The following is a 23,490-nucleotide window of genomic DNA, read 5'->3' as shown; positions in this document are numbered from 1 at the left end:
ATGTGACAGACGTGACAGAGTCTGGAGACGCCGTGGAGAGCGGTCTGCTGCCTGCAACATCCTTCAGCATGACCGGTTTGGCAGTGGGTCAGTAATGGTGTGGGGTGGCATTTCTTTGGAGGGCCGCACAGCCCTCCATGTGCTCACCAGAGGTAGCCTGACTGCCATTAGGTACCGAGATGAGATCCTCAGACCCCTTGTGAGAGGTTGGCCCTGGGTTCCTCCTAATGCAGGACAATGCTAGACTTCATGTGGCTGGAGTGTGTCAGTAGTTCCTGCAAGATGAAGGCATTGAAGCTATGGACCGGCCAGCCTGTTTCCCCAGACCTGAATCCGATTGAGCACATCTGGGACATCATGTCTCGCTCCATCCACCAACGTCACGTTGCACCACAGACTGTCCAGGAGTTGGCGGATGCTTTAGTCCAGGTCTGGGAGGAGATCCCTCAGGAGACCATCCGCCACCTCATCAGGAGCATGCCCAGGCGTTGTAGGGAGGTCATACAGGCACGTGGAGGCCACACACAATACTGAGCCTCATTTTGACTTGTTTTAAGGACATTACATTAAAGTTGGATCAGCGTGTAGTGTTATTTCACTTTAATTTTGTGTGTGGCTCCAAATCCAGGCCTCCATTGGTTAATAAATTTGATTTCCATTGATTGTTGTGTGATTTTGTTGTCAGCACATTCAACTTTGTACAGAACAAAGTATTCAATGAGAATATTTCTTTCATTCAGATCTAGGATGTGTTATTTGAGTGTTCCCTTTATTTTTTTGAGCAGTGTACATGAATACGGTATATGAAACACACACACACACACACAGGGAACAGATGAATACAAATCACTGCACCTTGAACATCCAGTTTTATTTGAAGAATCTGATATTTGAACATACTCCCACATATACACCATCATCACTATAGACTGGACAAATGATGAGGCTATTTAGTAGCTATGTTACATTCAATTGGCACAAATCAAGGAGTTACAAAAACAGCTGCAACCAAAGTAAACTCCACAATATCATCTGCCGCAGAATACAACTGCAGCCTTCTTATTGAAATTAAAGTTACTTTATTTCTTTTAAAGCTGCTATCGTCCAATTTTATCCGATTAACAAGCAAAACCTCCAACTTTTTTGGCATTTTTCCGATTGTCTTTCTGTTCTCTCTGTAGAGAAGCAGACACTAAATGTCATTTCTAAAGCTCATTTTAAAACGAAGCTGTCCTTAAATATCAGCCCAAAAAGTGCTGGAATGAACTGGGAATCTTATATAAGAACAATAAAACCTCAGACAAAAATACTCTGCAAGGCAGTTAGTCTTATAAAATTCACATAGTAAATCTGGACCTGTACAGTAGTTAATACATTCAGTCATTGATATTAAAACGCCTTTCAAACAGCTGCTGTTTCTTAAACACTCGACAGTTCAAAATCTCGACATAGGTTAGCAGAATCAGCTGCTATATTAAAAACGAAGCTATTGCTGCGAGGCACTTGAGTGTTAGAAATTAGCCTTCATTCAGGCTGTAGTTACCGTGTTATTTAAGCCTCATACACTGGCTCAGACGTCACCATGGTTACAGACACAAGGCTGATCAAAGTTTGCCACTACAGAGTTGGATCAGAAATTGATATGAATGCAACTGGCAGTTACTGGTTCCCAGTACCTCGTAGGAGATGATCTCAAAAGCATCCCACTTAGAATTTTACTGAAACCTTGTGCTTTGGTCAGCTGGGACCAAGATTTTTGGCAAAAAATATAAAAATCCCATTGGATTGCATCAGAGTATATTTACCCTAAGGGGATTTAACTGGGATTCTCCCCACCGTATGAATAAATGTGCTCCGTTGTTTCATTTTCACATGCAATAAAGAAAAAACTAATTTGTCCACATGCTTTTTTACACATTTTTATGAGGGCTGCAAAAAATTCTGGAGGACACAGAAAGAAAATGCGTCAAACAAACATTAAATGATGTTGTTCAGCTCCATAAGGGCATAAAATACAAATCATATCCTGCATATCTGCTCTCCAGTCTGCCTGGACCTGCACTCTGCTCCACTTGGCTGTGCATTAGCAGCTCAACCATCCTGCCTTGGTATGTCAGTTCTAAGTATAGAAACCACTGGCACTCTTCAGCGACAGTCAGTTTGCATCAATAATGTCAAGCTTTGTTAAGCTGCTGAACTGAAAGCAAAATGAGCAATTTGGCTATAGAAAGAGTCGTTTGCTTGACACCAACTCACAAGGTGTTATGATTAGATAAAGACAACACTGAGAACACAACAAAAAAAAAAGTACAACAAAACATTTCAAAATCACATATTAGGTAGGTGTTTGCATATTTCCAGTCAACTTATTCAGTCAGTCAGTCCCTGCTGCTACAGCTCTACACCCATAATCCTCCCCAAAACGGAGATTTCAAAGTTGTTTCAGTGACCTTTCACAGCCACAGCCATCATCTTTTCTCTTCTAAAGGTATGTATAGAAACACACCAAGAAGCCATCAGTACTGACAGCAAACGGAAGACATCACCTGTATACAGATAAGGAGGGTCATTAAAATGCCTCAGTCTTGGACATCTTCAATCCTCAACACTAGTTAAAAACAAATTAGCATGTCGCTATAGCACCAGCAGCAACAGGACTGTAAACCTAACAAAGGTGATATTCACTAGGGGGCGTTTTACTGGATTACATCAGGAAGTGTTTGATTAAAAGATCAGAATGATTTATTCCTCGACAACCACATGTCAAGGGGCACAAAATTTGCACTGATGCACTTTTCTTTTTATCTTTTTAAAAACCTAACATGTTTGCATTGAAATCAACATAAATAATATGGACACTTAATACTCAACTGTCTTGGCACTGGCATAAAACAGCTTGTGTGTTATTTAATTACCAGTGGGTGAAGTTGAAAACACATGACCTTGAACTTTTGATCAAATTGCTGTGGTTAATGCTATGCAGTGGTGGGGGGAAAAAAAACTCAACTCTTTTTTTTAAACATGCTAACATATAATCTGCAACAAACTCAGATTATTACCTTTGGTTTAACGGCTTAAACCCAATGTGAGACCTCCATGTCCGTACCTCTAAACTTTCACAGAAATCCTCTCCACAGCCCTGGAGCATTACAATTTATAAGCACGCAATAAAGTGACCATATTGCACTTGACAACAGGTTGTAGTAGGTACGTTCACCTCACGTTTCAACCTAAGGAGCCCGTTGTTAGTCTTTGTGCGTTTGTTTCTTTCCACTAATAAACATTCTCTCAGTTTTCTGTTCTGTTTCACGTCCAGCAGCTCATGGGATCAGGTCACTCCACTCTCAGCGGCATCCTTTCTGGGTCTCTGGTGCTACTGGGTTTATCCCTTTTGATACAGCTTCCTCAGGAGGATCTGTGTAAGGTCAAAGGTAGTGAAGCTGATCCCCACTGCGACAGGTCCTTTGACCCAGTTCATGCTGAGACCTTTGTACAGGCCTCGGACAACCCCCTCCTCGGACACGATTTCCCTCATGGTGCCCAGGATGGTGCCGTACGTGTGACCTGTGACCCCTGCGGTCTGCATACGCCGCCTCACCACATCCAGAGGGTAGGACGCCGACTGGCCGATCAGGCCGGCGCAGGCTCCAAAAGCCAGACGCTCGTAGGAGTAAGGCTGCAAGCGTCCGCTCTGCTCTGCATGAGACAGGAAGTTATAAGGCAGGAGCACACTGCAAAAAAAGTATTTACACCCCTTGAACTTTTTCACATCTTTTGTTGCACTATTATCAATGTATTTTATTGGGATTTTATTTGATAGACCAACACAAAATTGTGCAGTCATAGCAAAAGATTTCAGTTTAAAAATGTTTTATAGTAAAAAATGATTTAATAGAGTTATTGTGTGCTGCTTTGTGAATACATCACAGTTATTAATGTAACTTGTTTGTAATTTTATGCTGATTATGTGCTTGTTTTGGGGTTTTTAAAAGCAGTATTTGTGAGGCTTTGAAAAGTATTTTGTTGTCAATAATTTTACTGCTATCCCAATAAGGACCACAAGATATCATGACAAAATCTTAAGTAAATATCATCCACTCCTACTTCCTTCCACTTCACTATTATTTATTACTTTGTGTTGATCTATTACATAAATTTCCCAAAGAAAGGCATTGAACTTTGTAGTTGCAATGTAACAACATGTTAAAAAAAATTAGCTTTAAATAATTTGTTTTATGTAAGAAATTAATTCAAAGCGTTTAATACCTGCATGCAAATTTTTTAGCGTTTCATAAGTAAAGAAGCTGAGACCAGCATAGGGTACGACACCAAGGATAGTTGGAGTGAAACCTCGATATAACGTCTTCAAGCCCTCTTCTCGAGAGATTCGCACAAAAATATGTAAAATGTTGCTGTACCTAAACAGAGGGGAAAAAAAAAAAAAAACTTAAAACATGTCTTTATTTGTTGTTGGCAGAGTAAAATTGATCAAAAACAAGTATCGGGTCACTCCACTCTCAGAGGCATGCTTTCTGGGTCTCTGGTGCTACATGGCTGCCAGTCTGAAGGGCAGTCAAGTCTTGGCTAAGCTGGTGACATCACTAAGACAAAGAGGAAGCAGCAACAATCTTACTCTGTGCCCAAATCCTACATATTTTAGCTGTGCCCCTCATCAAAAATGGCTGAACTGAATTACCTACTCAGCTTTATGTCTAGTGTAGCAGATGCCTAATGAATCATTCATTTAATTAGGTGTGTTTAACCAGGGAATAGTCCCCTGAGGTCTGCCATCGCACACTGACAAATTGCTGAAACATTGTTCAATTCTACAAATTGTGTAATTGTACAGCATTTCTTGCTCTTACTTGTCCAGTTCATTTATTCTTTTTGCACCACAGAACTCACATTGCCTCAGAGTGAAGTGTGAACTGGGCCTAGCCTGACTTCTAATTAAGTCTTGAGTCTAGACTTTGAAAATCACTATAATTAATTATTTCTGAAGGTGCATGACTATGTCCAGGTACAGGTGTTCTGGCATGTTGCTGCATATTTAGTCCTATTTGTGCTAAAGTGGTTGTACATACTGGTCCAGCAGCAACTAAGAAAATCTTGTGAAGCTTACTGAAGAACATTTAAGAAGAATATGCATAAACTATAAAAAATGGCCTTACATTTCCTTGGGAGTGACAGCCATTCTGGCCCTCACCATGTCCAGAGGATAGGTCAGCATGGCAGCTGTGATCCCAGCCAGAGACCCAGCCACCAACCTGGGGATTGGAGGGAGGGCCCTGGAACAAAGAGATAACGGCACCAATTCGTCATGAACAATAAACTTCACCAACAAGCTGAGCAAAATAAAGTACACCTACTTCCCCTGGAAGCCACAATATCCCCCCAGCAGCCTTTTGTACTGCTCATGTGCACAGAACTGGATAGCAGCGTACGGGATGACTCGCACCATCGTAGCGGAGTTCCCCCTCCACAAACTGAGGAAGCCATCCTTCAGGTAGGTGCGGTAGATCAGCTTATAAGCTTCCTGTAGCATAGTGTTTACAAAATAAATAATTAGTAATAGTTCATAGAAGATATTTATTTACCTTCATAGCTTTCTAAACCATATCATAGTCTGAAAAAATATGCCAATGGTTTAAATCAGATTTTTATATCCAGACCAAAATGTGATAAATTCCACTTTTTGGTTCGAATAGCTTCAAATATTTAATGAACATACCTTGGCAGAGAATCTTGCTGAGGACACTGGAAGAAAACCACAAAGATGAAGAAAATATGACTAATCTCCATACATCATTCATCCAATTTTTTTGAAGGAAAATAATATAAACCTCCAATTCCTCAAGGTCTTTTACCATGTAAAACTAAATACAGCTCAGCAGAGCATGTCCCTCACCTTGGAAGATGATTTTCGTTCTGTCCAACGGGGCCACGGCGGTCTTGGCCACGGCTCCGGCTAAAGCCCCAGAGAAAAGCGAGTTGAGGACTGATCGACTGCGCTTGATGTCCTGCATAGCCATGGAGAAATCCTGTTATTCTAAACAATGTCCGTACAGGAACACAGGTGTGTTTGAAATGCTGTTTACCATCAAGCCAGAGTTATTGTTGGATAAACGCAAATCATCCCATAAACGGATGTTAAATTAGTCAAACTTAGCATGAAGCAGAGTGAAAATCAGATGGTTGATTTGAGATACAGTAAGAGGGGGGTGGATTGCAGGCAGTAGAACTTGATATCCTACAATAAATGATCAAATAAAATATTAGCCTTGTAAGGCATTCATAACGCAATATTTAAAAAGATGCCTTTAATGATATCAAAATGTATTAATAAAGGCTCCATCATATAATGAAATCAATTGAAAACCTGAATTTATGGTACTACTAGGAATATAAAAAACAAAACATTTTCAGCATAAAAATACACATAGAAAAGAAAAACGCTTAAGAGAGTCAAGCCCTCCGCCTTCAGATGTCGCCTTAATTCACTGTGGCTGCAGATAATGTTAAGTGAGTTAATGTTTAACTGAATGTATGTGTTCTTCAGAGATGCTTGATTTGTGTGTTTTACCTCTTGGCCAGGTTACCAGATTCACTGAATAATTGGCATGCAAGTCCAGGGTCTGCTTACATACAAGTTTGGGTTCAATTGAATCTTATATTGTAGTTTGTCTCTACGCTTGTCATGATGTCATCATTTGGCATATATGCCCATTTTCTTCTGTTTCTCATCTGTGCTTAAGTCACTTTGTGACTTTCAGCATTTTGTGTCCAGGGTGAGAACCTTTTCCCATAAGACTCTAACTGGCTAAAAATGACACTGGTAAGTAAAATGTAAGTTCATAACACTTACAATATATTGAGTAACAATTATTGCAGACCAGACAGTTGTCTGCAATACGAACATCGGACACACTGACATTCTGATAGCGATACAGTCACAGCCTTAATGTACAACGAGTTCAATGTCATAAAGAAACAAAACTCAGCAGTTATTCCCACTGAGGAACTGAGGAGACTGAGGAGAATAAATTATTGTATGCTTATGTTTTAAATGTTATTCCTAGTGTCATCATAGCTTTTGAAAGAAAGACTTCAGTCTATAATTTAAACACACCAAAAAATAGTTTGTAACTTGAAATAGACAATTTACAATTTCTACCAGGTGTTTAGCCAGGCAAGAACACAAAATTCAGATTTTGTAACCAGTGAATTCACCTTAGCCAAACTGGTTAAGGTACCTCATGCCAGCAACAACACTCTGGTCTGGAAGTAGTTACTGATTAAAATACAGAAAAGTTTTATCACTTTTAAACTGAAAGTTTGGAACATCCTGGACTTAGAAATATTGGCAGACTTTGGAAATCTGGAAACAAAGAGACAACCATTTACATTTAATGATAAAGGAGGTTCACCGCTTTTAGTTGGATTTGTTTAAATAGTTTTTTATGGAAGTCATTGTGAAACATTGTTCCATTTTACTTCAAACATTTTATTTTCAAATGAAAGTGGTTAAAGGCAAGAATCAGTATTGGCTGGTGATTTGATGTAAGCTTTGGTCACTGCATCTCTAATTACAAATTTATTTATAATGACTTGCTTTAATTATAAATGCATACCAAACTGTTATATCCTTTTTTAATCAAGTTAGGTTTCTGACTATTGGAAAAAATAAACGTGATGTAGAACGATGCAAACGCTTGCCTACTAAAAATAACAGATTATTAACTTAATCAATCGCTTTAAGTCTAATGGACAACTAACTCAAAATAGCCCAAATTATTTTTTTTCCTCTTTTCAAGATAAATGAATGCATAGATCTTCATAAAAAAGGGATGTCACCTCATAGCTTGCTTCCAACTGGCTGGAGGAAGTGATAGGCAGCACCTCTCCTTTCATCAGCGGGGACAGCTGTTTCTGGACTCCACTTCCCATCCCCGCGGATTCACCACTCATGCATTCAACTCAAGGAGAGTGGGGGTGCAAGTACCACAGAAAGGTGAGAGCTGCAAGAGATCAGCAGAAAGAAAAGACAGTTCAGTTTCAGGTTGGACTAAATATAAAACAAGCATGGTGTCATGACTAAATGTATTCTCTTGCTACTATGGAAAGCATCAGGATCAAGTGACAAAGCATGACTTTGCTCCCATGCAAACACTGTTTACAAACCTGGGTTTGCCTTAAGAACAGCTACATTATGTGAACACAAACAGATCTATTCCATTTAGGACACTATGAGCAAGAAGAATCAGAGTAGTCAAAATGTTGTGTCAGATGACTGCCGAGAAAACCATCAACATGTTATGCTGTAGTAAAGAAAACAGGCCCTGGAAGGACACAGCTGAGGACTTCCAGCTGTAAGTAGGTGAAAGGTGTCCGTCTGTTGTGTTTTTCAGCAAACTCCAGTGCCAAAGACACCAGATCTCGGCTTTACAACACTCCACTATCAGGACAATCTAATCTGAAAACTCTTGACTGAGATCAGGTTTTAGTGACAAACCTTTTGAGTTGAAATGCCATTACTTTTGGAAACAAAGGGACTTGCCTGCTTTCCCATGAGCTAATCATTTCACCACACAAGTTGGTCATTCATGCAACCTTTAACCCTTTTAGTGGCTGTTGAACATTGGGTCAGCTTCACAACTTTTAATCACATGCGTAAGCCTGAGAGTGTTGCTATGTACAATTTAAAGCACATATTAAAATAAGGTGAACAAAAAGACATTAGTCAGACATTCAAATCAGTTCAGATGCCAGAATAATAACATTGGTTATTTTGGAATTTTTTTAAATTCAAAAGTTTTGAGAAATCTTCTTTGTATTTGATAGAATTGCCCTTTAAGACTGGGCAATTCTTAAATTGCTCAGTCTTAAACTTGGGAACTGGATGACTTGGGTGTAATGTTTTTATAGTTTAGGTAATTTATTGCAAATAGTTTTTTTGTGATGTCACTTAAGGAAGCAGTGTGTTTAAGGTGTGCCGCAAAATACATCATCATGTGTCTTCATTTAGCTTAAGCTAAACAAGTAATGTCCTCAACTGGGCTTTCCAAAGTTTTAAAGGCATAGTAATCTTACTTTTGTCATGTACTAAATTTGAGAAAAGTAAAACAATCTCAGGTGTCATCAATTACATTTAGAAATTATTCCAGTAATCCTAACTCAACCTGAACAGGAAAAGCTCAGACAATTTATTAAACAGGCAGGGAACAAATATTTTGTTTGATGCAGTGAAAAAAAAATCTGTCTTTAAATGTAAATCTGTGTGCTAGCATGTACATTTATTTTAAAAGATTCCTGCATTCCATAAAAATTTTATTTGTTTTTGCATGCATTAATAAAATTAATTGAACAGATCCTAAAATTTCTGGTAAGAGACCTTTTGACAACTAATCCAAAAACTTCATTTGCACAATAAACCGAGACAGCGATTTTAAAAAAAGAATAGTAGAACAGATAGAAATCTCTCTCTAGCTCTTTACTATTTGTCCCAGCTAGCATTTAGCTGTGTGTCTCATCACCAAAGCCCTGAAGAACAATAGCGTCCTTTGTTTTGTGCCAAAAGGGAACAAAAGCAGCATAGTGAGGGTTAGCCAGAAAGACAATGAGATAAAAACCTCTGTGATGCTCTGAGACCTGAGAGGAGCCACAAACTGAAGTCACTGTCTACTAGGACACGGTTCATCTGCAAAAAGCAGTGCTTAAGTTCAGCTTAATATACAAACAATAACAAGAGATTCAGAACAATTAAATCAAACCCAAACTTCAGAAAATTTTATTGTGGTAGATTGCTGACTTCTCTGTTTAAATTCCCTGGATGCTGAAAACTTTTACAAATTAAAACTGAACATTTTGCAGAAATGAAGCAGAACGACAAAGAGAGCAATGAAACATGAGTACAAACAGCGAGTCTCCTGGAAAGTCGTGTTGTTAGAGGTAACCAACTCTGGCCTCAGTACGCCAGAGCTTTAAGAGAACAGACTCTCAGATGAACACATTAGAGAACCAGGAGAGGCCTTTGTTTCACATCCTCCCCAATTCTTCCTTATGCTTGAGATTTTTCTCCTCTCTTGACTAATACTCCTGCCTATCTAATAAAGTCTTCCTCATATTTTAGCCATTGAACTTCTTTTCAGTTCTGGTTGAACTGGGCTGATAAGAAAATCACTAACAGATTTCAGAAAAATATGGATGAAAAATGCAAAAACAGACTCATTAGTTAAGACAAGCAGAGAAAATATTTCCATAACACCATTACGGTATGGTTTAAAAGTATTTTTGATGAAATGTCAGAGGAGGTATGGCACTTAAAGAAAAACTAAGCTAACCCTACCTCACTTGTTGCTGCAAACTGCTGCTCAGCCGGCTGAAAGAAGCCTCCTACATTTTCCCCACGCTAATAAATTGTATTATTTAGGAGAAATCATTTAAGCTTATCTGATGAAACAAACAAACTTTGTCCACCTAAACATTTTTTTTTACTTTAAATCTGTTAAAATGTTCTGGTATTTGCTCATAAGTGACTAGTCTTATAACCACCACTCATCCCTTAAACCGGTATTTCCCAACCCTGGTCCTCCAGGCACGCTGCTCTACATGTTTTTTTAGGCGTTTCCCTGTTCTAGCACACCTGAATTCATTTGATGGCTGATTAGCAGGCTTTGGTTGAGCAGCAATCATCTGAATCTGGCGTGTTAAAGAGGAGCAACATATAAAACATGGGGCTCTTTTTATACTTATTACTCAATACTCTGTATTGTGACTGTTCATATTACTCAACTAGGCTGTGACGACATATATAAAGTTAACAGCTGAAATAATTTAAGTGTCTAGCTCTCCTTGGTGCCCCAGGCTTATTGAAACTTGTCCACAATCAAACCCAGTGAATATTTGCATCCAGCTGGATGAAGCCATCTATAAAAAAAAACAAAACCTCACCCGGTATCTTACCTCGAAGCTCACACCAGCTCGAATGGTTCTTACGGTTATCCCACTCTTGATGTTTAACTTTGAGTCGTCTGCGGGATCTTCAGCGGATGTTTAACCAACTGGTACTAGGTTAAGTAATGTAAGCTAGCTGTTAGCTCCTCCCGCTACATTACCGTCCACGCTACTCTGTTCCACAGCGCAGCTCAGACATAAACTATGGAGGAATGCTAACAGAAGTTATATCTGGACTTCCACGGCACTATTTTTCTGTACAGCTTAAAACGCCAGCCGCCCAGCAGTGACTTCATGTGACAGACATCATCCACGCTCTAGTATCTCCACCGTTACTACTCCTGTCAGCCACCCAAGGCAGGTTTGACAAGGACGAGCAGCGTGGCATTGTGGGAAATGGAGTGTAGACGAGACGAAGCACGCTTGGATAGGTGGGTTAGAGGGGCGTGAACGACAGCCTTAAAAGACGCTTTCCCCGTTTGTTTTATTTTGGTTACTGTAATGTTTCCAGGTCACTGATGTTTTTTTCTTCTTTTTTGTTGTGGAAAATTATTCTGCTGTGAATAAATTGAGATTGTTGAGAAAAGATCATGTAGTTACTTTTAACAGCCTTCAGTCATTTAGTGGCTATTTAGTCAATAATACCTATCCGGGGTAAATAAATGACACAAATATATATATTAGAAAAAAAAACACTTTTCTATTTTTCTGTGCATAGCCTGTAAATAAAACAACATAACATTGCAAACTAAAGTTCAGGAAAATAATCTGTCAATTGATCTAAGTTGTTCCTACTCTATAGATTGAGATTATTCAAGTAGATTTCTGATTTTAGATTTTTACAAATAAGTCATACATAATACAGAGTAATGTCTTAGCCAGGAAGTCTAAAACCTTCTAACTTTCATCACACTTTTCAGATACTATTTTTGGAAAAATTAAGCCTTTCCATGGGATTTTCTTTTCCATTATTATTTTTAGCTTAAAAATACCTCCATATCTGCAATAATCTTCAAAAACATTACGTATCTCGCTGATGGTATTAATCATATTTACTTAGAAATGCACTGGTAAAAATTTTGTGGCCAATTTTTGATTTACTTTTTTTTCTAAACTTTGACTTAACTAATTCGGTGACAGTCAGTTCTGAGTAACATGCGCCATTCTGGCAGCTTGATCAAACTTTTCAAAGAATACATTTTAGTATGTAAATCTGACTCTACACAACTCAATTGGAATCCATGTTACATGTATTTCTCTCTTATATATGTAACACGAGGATGATGTTGCCTATCTTCAGCAGTCATGGGGTGAGAGGTGAGGTACAAAATAAATAACCAAATAAAATATGTTGCATTTGTTTACTTTTTTATTTAGGGTCAATTCATAACTTCAGTAGTGCCTGTTTTATGAATATGAATGTGGCATTCTGGGAAATGCCACATTCATATTCACAAAGACTATGAACGTGACATATTCACAGTTATATTGAATATGCCTATATGAATGCAAATTAGAAGAGTAAACAAAATTGAATAATATGAAGATGTTTGATGGTAAGTGGAGAATAAAAATTAAACAGAAAGAAACTACCAACTAAAAAAGAAAATTAGCAGTGCAAGGCGTTCAATTGGTGTTGAGGCTCAGCCAATATAGGAGATAAATTATTACAATATTGAACAGAAAATTCATACAGAAAGAACAAAAATGTACACCTAATGAACATTAAAAAAATGAAATGAAAAGGTTGTACAAAATCCTATTTGCATTGAGTTTCTCATGTTTCCAATACTGTATCACTCTTTTTTCTTTGTTGTTGTTTTTTTTATATTGATATTTGGGTTTTACCAGAGTACATTAATTCTAATGGATGGACATTAACTGTGTACTAACATCTACATTGAAACCAGATAGGTGTATTTGTACTCATCATTGTCCATGAACGCAGTGTAGCAATCTTACAGCATTCTTTGACAATATTAAAGCTGTAACATGACCATTGTTGTTTTATTCCAATCTTAGTTGGTAATGCTGCCATGTTTCCCAGTCCAGAGCTCACGAAGCTCCACTTTACATCCCAGATCTCTGAGAGCAGCTTTACCGATGTCTCCACAGTCTTCGTGTGTCTGCACAGCCTGACATATCAGAGCTTCTGCTCCCAGTTCCAGGATTTGTTGGCAGTAGTTACGCATTCTCGCAACAAGATTTCTTATCAGCATGCATGCTTGTTTCTGTTTAATAAAAGGGAGAAAAAAAATCAGACATTAAGAGCTGACAATCTTTAAGTGAGCATAACTAGTTTTAGTCATCTCGTGTTACCTGTACATTCACAGAACCCGGATGGATCTTCATGGCCTGCACAGCAGCTATGACACCTCCGTTCTCCACGATGACTTTACAGTTGTTGGGTTTTCGCAGTGCAAGAACAGAGAGGCACGCGCAGGCCTGCTCACAGACCTGCAGGACAGCATGGACACAGTCCAGCATCGTCATTTGTTTATCTCCAAAATGTCAACAGGTTGGGGTGTGGATACTTTCACAAGGTACAGCACAAGACATTTAAAGTAAAAGCCAGAGAAGTAACATTCATGTAGGACTCACAGCAGGGTTGTTGATATGTCGGTTCATGGCAATAACAATAAGGTCAACCCCACCAGCATTAACGACTGTGTCCTTCACATCATCATTTCCTGCTAATGCCCGTATGGCACTAAGGACCTGCCGGACCAACTCCTGCAAGAGCAATAAACAATTCAGAGAAGAAGAAAAGCACACTTGAATCTGTTTGTTTTTTCTGTGTACGCTACCGGTGACTCATAGCTGTCCGCAAGTAAAGTCATCATGAATTTTAATCCTCCCAGATCACAGATGTCTTGGCAAAACTCGTTCCTGACAGCCAGTCGGGATAAAGTGGCACACAGTTCACTCAGAGCAGAAGTGTTGCTAAGATGAGCTGTGAAGCAGATACACACAAAACCAAAGTTCTTACAGCAATGAAATGTACTTTATTTATAGACCAAAAACTTGATCAGATGGCCTCACCTTTAGCAGCCTCAATTAAAATCTTCAGTCCATTGTGCTCTAGAACAATACTCTTGGCGTGTTCGTGAGCATGCCCAAAAGTAGCCCGGACATCGTCATCAAATGTCATGACCCGAAGGGCCCAGGAGGCCTCTTTGACAAGCACAGCGCAGCCGCTGTGTCGCATTATGGCACGGGTAAGCAGCGGCAGCATTCCGCCTTTTACCAGATCCTGTCTGTTCTGCTCATGCTTTATGCAGCAGTGACGCACCGCACAGATGGCGACACACGTCACCGATGAATCTGCCTGGTACTTCTGAAGAACATCTACAAGAAACTGCTGTCCCTCTTTGTCCAACAGGTCTGGCTGTCCGTCTGTCAGCGCGGCCAGAGCAGACAGCCCAGCCAAGGCGCAATCTCGCTCCTCCACGCTCTTTTTGCAGTAGGAGAGAATGACGGGATACGCGCCTTTCTGAGCAGCCAAGTACCTCTGCGCAAATCCAAGTGAGCACTGCTCAGTGAAGCATTTTATGTCTGCTGTCGCATCAGGCAGAGCGGCGGTGTCGTTTCCAATCCGGAGAGATTCCAAAGCCTGCGATCAGGACAAGACGTGAACACAGTAAAAATTACAGGTTGTGTAAAAGACAAATGTTTTTATCAGCTGGATCAAGACTCACCTGTAAGACCTCGTGAGTTTGCTCTTCTTGATTGTCATCAGATGACGCAGCAGGAACAACTTTCACTATGCAACTGAGATCCACACCTGCATCAGCAAATAAACCTGTTATCAGCCATATTCCCATGTTAAGATGATCTAAGCTCCAAAACAATTTGTAAACAGATTTGTGTTTGCATTCCATCTCTGAGTGTTTCACCTATATTTTACCTTGTCATTTATTAAACTATGTTCAATATTTGTTGATGTTCATTTTCAGTGTTGCTGCTTTTGTTTTAGAGCTTAGACAACTGTTGCACCTTTTCATATGTAATTTGCACATAATTTGAATTGGTATAGATTTGAATATCATTTCGGTCTTATTGTGTTGAGCTAAAATATATGCAAACAGGAGACAGAGGTTTCATTTATCCGTTGTGACTCACTGGTGCCGGGCTCTAAATATTTTTCGGGTCAAAATAACAACCTTTTACAAATTGAAATTTTAAAGTATGAATTAGGGTTGCTGGGATATCATTGCTGAATAGTGATGATGATGCTGGAATTCATCAACCCAACTTTGCCCCAGGTTTCTCCTTCTTGTCCATCATCACAAGGTTCCCATCACTCTCTGTAAACTTTAACATCTCTGTCTCTTAAGTATACAGAGACTGGTTTTTGGCTATTCTTAATGCACTTGGCCAAAAACCCACCAACTTTCTTTTTAAAGTTAGCGGCTGCAGCTTGTATTTAGATGCGCTCAATAGTTACGGTATCTTGGGGCTATGCCATTCGGTAATTTAAACACTAAAAAAAAGTATTTTAAAGTAAATTCTCTGAAATACAAGGAGTCAGTGTAAGGACTTTAAGATTTTATTCTATGCTATTCAGAATATTGTATCTAAAAAGTACTTTCCACATAGTAGTACTGCGATTATGACTGCTTTTCAACATAATAATGCTCTAGTTCAAATATCACATTTCAGAATGGATAGAGGATGGTTGGATGAATGGATGGATTGCATGAAATAGAATCCCGAATTTTTCTATACTTACACAGACTTGTAAAATACTGCATAGATCATTGTAATGTTTTTGTATCCAGTGACATAAAAACAAGTACAAGTAGTATTTTAAATAGCCACATGTTGTTGTGGCTTTGCCTCTTGAGTTTAGTGTGTATTTCTTTAGTTATTTTACCCTGAGACTCAAACTGCTCCACGGCTTCCCTCAGAGCCTCATCTGGATCCATCTCAAACTCCTCCATGTTTTCCCGGACAGCAGCATCAAATGTTTCTTGGGTGATGCGTCGCTTCGACATTTCTTCGCACTGTTACTTCCCAACTCTGACATAAAACACGAACATGGCGGTGTTAAAAGATGATCACTCTTCAATGCTAACCAAGCCACACTTTGGATAACCACAAATGATGCTCGCTATTGCTAGCTAATGGGATGGCTCATTTTATTTCTCCTTTTCACTGTGTTAGCAGCAGTAAACCCACAGTTAAATAAAGTCTTTATCGTACAGTATAAAGCTCTTATCTAAAATAGCAACCTCGAAAAACATCTGTGAAAAACAGCAAACAGTTACCTCTATGTAGTAAGACAACCGGCTTCGCGGTGTGATTGGATGTACGAAAGTAGCGCAGCTGGAAACACAGTAAGCGGGCATTAGCACGCAAGTGAGTTTTGTGAATAGCAAAATCCGCCCAACTTTGTGCACGCAGATATTTTGTCCGTTAAAACAAAGACTGCAAACATTCGTTCCTTTAAGCAGTTTTAAGTAAATAAACAAACATTTCATTTAGGTGAGTAAAGTTCTCTGCAGATATGCATAAAATGCAAACTGGAAAAAAAGCAATGCAGAGTGCGGCAGTGTTTCTTTGTAAGGTTATTTCAATGAACGTCCTTTCAAAATAAAGGGAACATGGTGCTTAAATAAATGTATAAAAAGTGTGGCGACAATATTAGACAATTTAATGTTTAGTGAGCTCAAATTTAAAGTTTTATTAAAGTTTTTATTATAATCTGTTAACATGAAAGTGTTAAGTTATATAGATCTGCTTGCTTTTACTCAACTCTTGGGATAATATTCTGATCCAGTCCACGTTCCAGATCATCCATCTGGAGTCCATTGTCATGCACCAACTTGTCAAGGCACAAGTCCATTTAAGAAGTGAGTCATAAGTTGTAGAGATCATCAGACTGTTGTTGAAAAAAAGAAAACACTTTTAGTCTCTTACAGCACATCTGGAAAGTATTCACATTGCTTTTTTGTTTCCACATTTTGTTGCTTTACAGCCTCGTTCCAAATTGTATTTAATTAATCTTATTCCTTAAAAATGTCATACACAAACAACCTATAAGGACAGGAAAAATGTTTCTGTCAGTTTTGCAAATATATTAAAAACAGGAAACTAAGAAGTATTCACTCATTTGTCATGAAGTTCAAATTTGAGCTGTTTCCACTGATCATCTTTTAAATTGAGTCCACCTGTGGTAAATTCAGTTGATGTGGCTTGATTTGGAAAAAGAAATGTGGAAAAAGTGAAGCACTTTGAGGACTTTTTGGATGCATTGTGAATGCTCTCTGAGTTATGACGGTTTGTAACCCAGGTTCTCATTTACTGGCTTCACATGCTGTTGGGTCGTTTGCATGAGAAGAGCATACTGAAACATTTCTTTATTCGTCTCCTATTTTTTTCAGTTAACTCTTTTGCAGGAGCTACAACATGTTAACAAATATATAATCTTTTTCTTTCTCATGGCCTCTGGTGCTAAAGCACAGGCAAACGGCTCCTTTACAGTTCAATTTCTCATGTTCATCCTAGGTGTCAGAATTAAATTAATTGGAACTCGTGGATTTATCTAGATTTGGAGATAAACTCTAAATAACAAATTCTCCTGTTGTTGGTGTATCTCACTGGGAATACCACAGTGTGACAATTGTAAATTTTACAAAACAGATTAATCTAATCTATGTCTGTGTACATTTCTCACAAAGGTTGTCACATTATAGCCACAAACTTCTTTTTTTAGAGAGGATGGAGAGTGTTTGGTTTTATTCCAACATTGAGTTTCTTAAGTCCACTTTTTGTAAATTTCAAGATGAAATGATTTAGAACCACGTAATCAAGCAAGGCTTTTTTTTTTTTTAGGAGTTTGGAGATGCCTGTTGCAGAGGATCTAAAGAGATTGGCCCATCTGCTCCAGTTTTGCTTCCCCCATCTTATTTGTTCTGGGAAACCACAGGGTGTGTCTGCTGATCACTACATCCCTTATCCATCAAAACATGCAAACAGTTGCACAGCAATCTTAGAGCAGCAGATGGGATCATAACTGCAGCTGTTGCTCTGCATGAAGGCATGAGAGAAAGCAATTACATGGCAACACCAAGATCTCAGACTTGTGAAGAACTGGATGTTTACTTTTGGAGAATCAGTAGAAAGCCGGCTGAATGCAAATACACTTAACACACTTTTTTAGATGTTTACTTGAAAATAAAAACCTGAAAAGGTCTCTTTTTACTGGTCTAACAAATAAAATCACAATAAATCACATTGAAATGTTTGATAATGATGTAATAAAATTGTGAACATTTATTTGGGTATAAACATATTAGTACTGTTTCAAAATAATAACTTGGTCTCACATGTTATTTTAATTCAGCTGAAGATATGTGGACCGATTTTAATACAGACCTTGCTGTTTTTAATCCTCTGCATTACTTCGTTTTGAAGATTTTACAATTAAATTAGGAATATTTCTACTACAGTCAATTACTTATGTTTTGTGGGTTTGTCGCCAGCTGCACTTGCAAACCAGACTCAGGATTATATTAAAGCAAACTGCTGCTACCATTATGTTATCAGAGACAAGCAACCTTATAAAGACACTAACACTTTACCTTTTCAAAGAATTAAGATGCTTATATTTTGCTATCAAAGACATTACATGTTATGTTTTACTTGCACTCCCTCCTTGCACCAGTTTCAAATAATCACTATAAAAAAATAAAAAAGACCCCACAGAATAATTGTGCAGCAACTGCATTCAGGCTTCTTGAATATAGATCCTGCTCATTTGAATGCAACACTAGCCTTTTATATCATGACTTGTTACATCCTAATTGGATTGACAGTGAAAATATTTGGTGGTGTGTTAAGTACTTCGGGAACAGGCAGACCCCTGCAGTTTAGTTTCCGCCTCAGTCAGAACAGACCCACTAACAGCATGTGCAGTGTGCTCTGAGAACAAGATGCTGTCTGGGACAATGAGACACAGGAGAGCTGATGCAACGCCACAGTCATAACACACTGCAGAGGGTAGAAGGAAGAGCCACTGAGAGCAGTGTAAGAAGAAATGAAAATTTAAGAAATTAGAAATAGCGTCATGGTATCATTTGGTAGACTACATCTAAGATCCTTACTTTTTAATCTTAAGAGTTTTGGGCCATCAAAAATAGATTTTTAGTGACTTAAAATATTAGTAGCTTCACATTTTCAGAAAGTGTTCTTCCTGATATACAAAGTGATGCAACTACTTTTCAGAATGGGACACATTCTGCCTTTAGCAGAATTGTACGGAAAACTTGCATATTTATGTTAAAGCTTAAATGTTTAACATTAAAATGTGTTTTTAATGAGTCAATTCTGATGTGAAAACTCTAAAAACCTGACAATGAATAAAATTAAACACATACTACTCTAAAAATGCACCTCTTCTTATGTATTTCTTCTCTGTTCTATTAGATGTTAATGTTTTAATTGTGATTTTTGTGATTTGCACTGAACCTATTTTAGCTTTTTATTTCTTTTAAAACTGTCATAGTTTTTATTTTAATAATTTCAAGACTTTTGTAGCCAAGTAGAACAAGGCCTTTTCTCCCCCAAACATTTGATAACTGATTAAAACTTGACTCATAATACCAATCATTGTTTTTTTGTTTGTTTGTTTTTTGAGTGATGACTTTGTGTGCACAAATTTACCACAAGTGTAATTTGTTTGTCATAAACAGGAAAGAAATGTGGGGATGTCAGACAATGTAGTTTGACATACCTTATATTCCCAGAAGAAGCATTTATTTGTTTTCGTTCACACATGACTTTGAGTCGTATATGTGTCATAATTATGTGTGTATCTTAATCCATTGAAGCATCTGGAGGAGTGACATTCTTCCATTAGTGTATTTCATAAACATGCCTACCATATTTGTATTAAACATGAAAGTTTAGAATTACAATCCTGTTTTTTAAATATGTGTAAGTATTTATATGTTTTGTAGTATTGTGCTTAAATATTGAAAACTAAGTGTGAGTTTTCATGGAGGACAAATTGAAGAGAGACTGTAAAACTGTTGATATCCCGTACGTAATTTGATGTTCCACATTGTTCGAAGTGTAAATATGTACTGAAACTGCTATTAATCAGAAAAATATTGAGGTATTTTCAATCAGTTTAATTTTGCAGTGCATAGTTGGGTTGCTCTCCATTGTTCTATGTTACATCATTTTTACCTGGGCTAAAGAAACATGTAATGATTTCTTTGGTCATTAAAGGCCTCTGTTACTTATTGTAGCCATACATATTTGTCTTATTTCTTATACAATGAATGATTATTTGTTTTCTTGATTTTCTTCAACTCCGTGGAAAAGCCTTTGTCCTTATTCCTGTTTTTCTCATCTCTTCCAGTAGGTGGCAATATAAATCTGCGTTGATGTATATTTGGTGGTTTTCATCACATCAGAAACACTAGCACTTTGTGAGTATTGTTGATTAAAGTTTCAATATTATGTAAAATTACTGCTCAGTTGTTAAATTTATGTTGCCAGAGTTGAAAATTTAAGTTTTTGTTTTATTCTGTACAGTCTGTTGCGCATATTTCAGAGTGACAGGGAAATGGAGGATAATGTAGCCTACCAGGTTAGAAGTTTTGCACAGGGTTTATTGTGGTTGAAATGTGACGCAGATGCTTTTATCTCCTTAAAATAAATAGAGAATATATCAAATGTTTTTCTCACAGTAATGTTAGCCTTTGAAAATGATTTTGCAGCTGTTTAAGAATTAGCAAAACAAACTAATTCTTAACATTCTTAGTTTATTAAGCTGTACAACTTAGTCAGATGTAGCACTTGAAATGTGAAGTAGTGTTGTAAATTATAAGCTTATGCACAAATCATGTGTCTGTTATTTTGTTTGAAAGACCAAAAAAATGGCTAAAAATGTAATTTTGTTTGTTCTTTGCTCTGTCTTTCAGTTTGCCATAAAGGTCTTAAGTCCCATAAAGCAAAGTTTGAGGAGCAAAGAAAACGTTTTTGAAAGGTTCAGTAATCAAACTTATTGTTGGCATTCGAGGCAGTAAGAACCGGTTATACTGTACTTTGAACCTTTTACCTCATTTGTCACATTACAGCCACAAATTTTATTGTATTTTATTGAGCTTTACGTGATAGGCCAACACAAAGTCGATTATAATTGTGATGTGAAAGAAAAATGACACATGGCTGTCAATACTGTCTGAAAAGTGGGGTGTGTATTTCCACTCAAAGTCATTTTCCTGACACCCATACATAAAATCCAAAGCAATACCTCCTGGCTGAACTCACAACATAAATAACAAATTCACCTGTGTGTAATTTATTCTGTGTATAAATACAACTACTGTGTGAAGGCCTCAGAGGTTTGTTAGAAAATATTAGGTGGTCAGTTGTTGCAAAGATGAACAGTATTGACCACACGGCAATACCGGAAGAAAAACCTTCTGGAAACTTGAGACTAGATGGAAACTAACCTTACAAAAGGCCAGCAACCATACAAATTTAGCAGAACTACATGGGTATGATTCAGATTCAAGCATGATGGTGCGTGTGAATGGCCCAGTCAAAGTCTAGACCAAAAATACAATTGACAATTTGTAGTGGTAGGACTTGAAAATTGCTTTTGTTTTTCCACAGACACTTTCAATGGAGTCTATATTGCACAGAAGTAGGGGCAAGTATTTGAGAGGAATAAATCTGGAAAAGATAGAGGACAAATAACCATCCATGCACACACCAGAGGACAATTTAGACAGACCAATTAACCTATTAGGATTTGTTTGAGAGAGGAAACCAGATAAACCAGATGGAACATTGCAATCCCATGCAGAAAGACTTCAGGCTGAGAGTCAAACCCAGGAACGGTGCTACCAGCTGCACCATCATGCTGGTCCTGTACCAAACAATGTTGAACAAACCCAATGATTTGGGAAAATCTAAACAACAAAGCCTTAACACTTGTGGATGTGAACTTTAGAGAAAACTATGGCCATTGCCTTTTTGAAGCAAACGTCATCAAAAGGCTTCTTGTTTCAGGTCATGGGAGGTGAAAGCCATTTATCTGAGAGGTCATATGAGGTCATCTGGAGTCATTTCAGCGAATGAGTTGCACAGGAATGAGCTCCACAGGATGTAGGAATGTGGTGTAAATGTCACAACATATTTGAAACCAGATGTTTGCAATTTGAAGACAGAACAATACCAGCTTATTGCACATAATATATGTGCCCCTTGGTGAAATGCAATATTGTAAAGCTGTTTTGAAAATCTGCTATCCCTCCGGAGTCTGACTGGCTGGACGTGAGAATAACAAAGGAAGACAACATGCAGAGGATAGAAAGGTTTTGTTTAATTTTTCCCAAACATGGTACCACAGAAGAAAAACATTAACAATCCTTCAAGAATATTGAGTAATTCATTCCATTGTAATACATCTGCACAAGTCTATTGTTAGAAGAGAGAAGACCTTGGAAACACACAAACACACTTATAGCTTGTCTGTCAAAGAGCTTACGAGGAAACAATAACGCTTCCAGCACATTTCTGCTTGTCTATGGTCTCAACTATATTTGCAATGAATAATAAATTATCAAGGTATGTCTTTTCTAAACAAAACACAAAGATGTACTTTTAATTCCTTTCACATGTGTCATTAGTTTATCCATTACAACAGGGGAGCTAGGATTTTGCCAGTTTTTCCAAAGGTTCTGGATAAGATGGCAAATAAACTCATTAGATACTTACAAGTTCATAATTATCTGCATCATTTGCAATCTGGATATCATCCAAATTATTAAACAGAGCCTTAGTCTTGCTTTTTAGTTTAGCATATTAAATTACTACTTGATCAAAGTAAAGATGTTGAAAGAGTTTATCATTAAAAATAATTTTGGTACTTTAAATCTCGGAATAGTTATTTGAAAAAAAAACAAGTTTTTTATTTTAAGTTTAGAGTAGTTACAAATATATCTTATTGACTGTGAAAAGTGTGTGGTGAGATGGTGAGAAATCAACATTTTGAAAAATTAACACTCAGTTCTTTTTGGTTAGTGCATCCAGAAAGTATTCAGTTTTTGCTTAATACCTTTGGCAGCAACTGCCACCACCTTAGCTCACCTGTCTTCAGGCATTTTGTCCCATTCATTTTTTTGCAGTTCTTCTAAAACTCCATCAAATTGGGTGGGAGAGGTCTCTGCAGCATTTTCAGATCTTTCCAGAGATGTTCAATCGAATTCAAGTCTGGACTCTGTCTTGGTCACTCCAGGATATTCACTGAATGGTTCTGAAGCTGCTCCTTTGAGATCTTAGCCATGTGCTTTGCTTTGGGGCCTTGTCCTCCTGAACAATGAACGCAAGTTTTCATCCTGGATGTCTTTGTACATCGCTGCATTCCTCTTTCTCTTTATTCTGATGAGTCTGCCAGTCCTTGCCGCTGCAACAACATCCCTGTAGCATGATGGGGATGGGAATGGTCCGATGATGAGCCATGTCTGGTTTCCTCCATCCATTCACACCAAAGAGTTCAATATTTGTTTTTCATAA

General features: G+C 37.9%; 2 protein-coding genes across 3 annotated transcripts; both read right to left on the bottom strand.

The window, feature by feature from the left end:
- Window positions 1–850: 850 nt before the first annotated feature.
- On the bottom strand, window positions 851–11,348 carry slc25a42 (solute carrier family 25 member 42). 2 transcript variants are annotated; one of them, XM_028020963.1, is made up of 8 exons: window positions 10,951–11,348; window positions 7,855–8,018; window positions 5,909–6,020; window positions 5,732–5,757; window positions 5,370–5,536; window positions 5,172–5,288; window positions 4,267–4,418; window positions 851–3,696 (listed from the first exon to the last, which is right to left on the bottom strand). In XM_028020963.1, the coding sequence occupies exons 2-8, from the start codon at window positions 7,966–7,968 to the stop codon at window positions 3,383–3,385; spliced, it is 1,002 nt and encodes a 333-aa protein (XP_027876764.1). In that variant the 5' UTR covers window positions 7,969–8,018; window positions 10,951–11,348; the 3' UTR covers window positions 851–3,382. The 2 variants fall into 2 exon arrangements, with proteins under 2 accessions (XP_027876764.1, XP_027876763.1); XM_028020962.1 differs by having other exon boundaries at window positions 10,963–11,347.
- Window positions 11,349–12,300: 952 nt separating this feature from the next.
- armc6 (armadillo repeat containing 6) lies at window positions 12,301–16,356 on the bottom strand. Its single transcript, XM_028021828.1, has 8 exons — window positions 16,224–16,356; window positions 15,830–15,975; window positions 14,652–14,737; window positions 13,996–14,566; window positions 13,761–13,906; window positions 13,555–13,686; window positions 13,273–13,410; window positions 12,301–13,184 (listed from the first exon to the last, which is right to left on the bottom strand). The coding sequence occupies exons 2-8, from the start codon at window positions 15,948–15,950 to the stop codon at window positions 12,972–12,974; spliced, it is 1,407 nt and encodes a 468-aa protein (XP_027877629.1). The 5' UTR covers window positions 15,951–15,975; window positions 16,224–16,356; the 3' UTR covers window positions 12,301–12,971.
- Between the last annotated feature and the right edge of the window lie 7,134 nt (window positions 16,357–23,490).

Source organism: Xiphophorus couchianus, chromosome 6 (assembly GCF_001444195.1).
Source record: "Xiphophorus couchianus chromosome 6, X_couchianus-1.0, whole genome shotgun sequence".
Lineage (NCBI taxonomy): Eukaryota > Metazoa > Chordata > Actinopteri > Cyprinodontiformes > Poeciliidae > Xiphophorus > Xiphophorus couchianus.
This window is presented reverse-complemented; position numbering and strand designations above follow the sequence as displayed.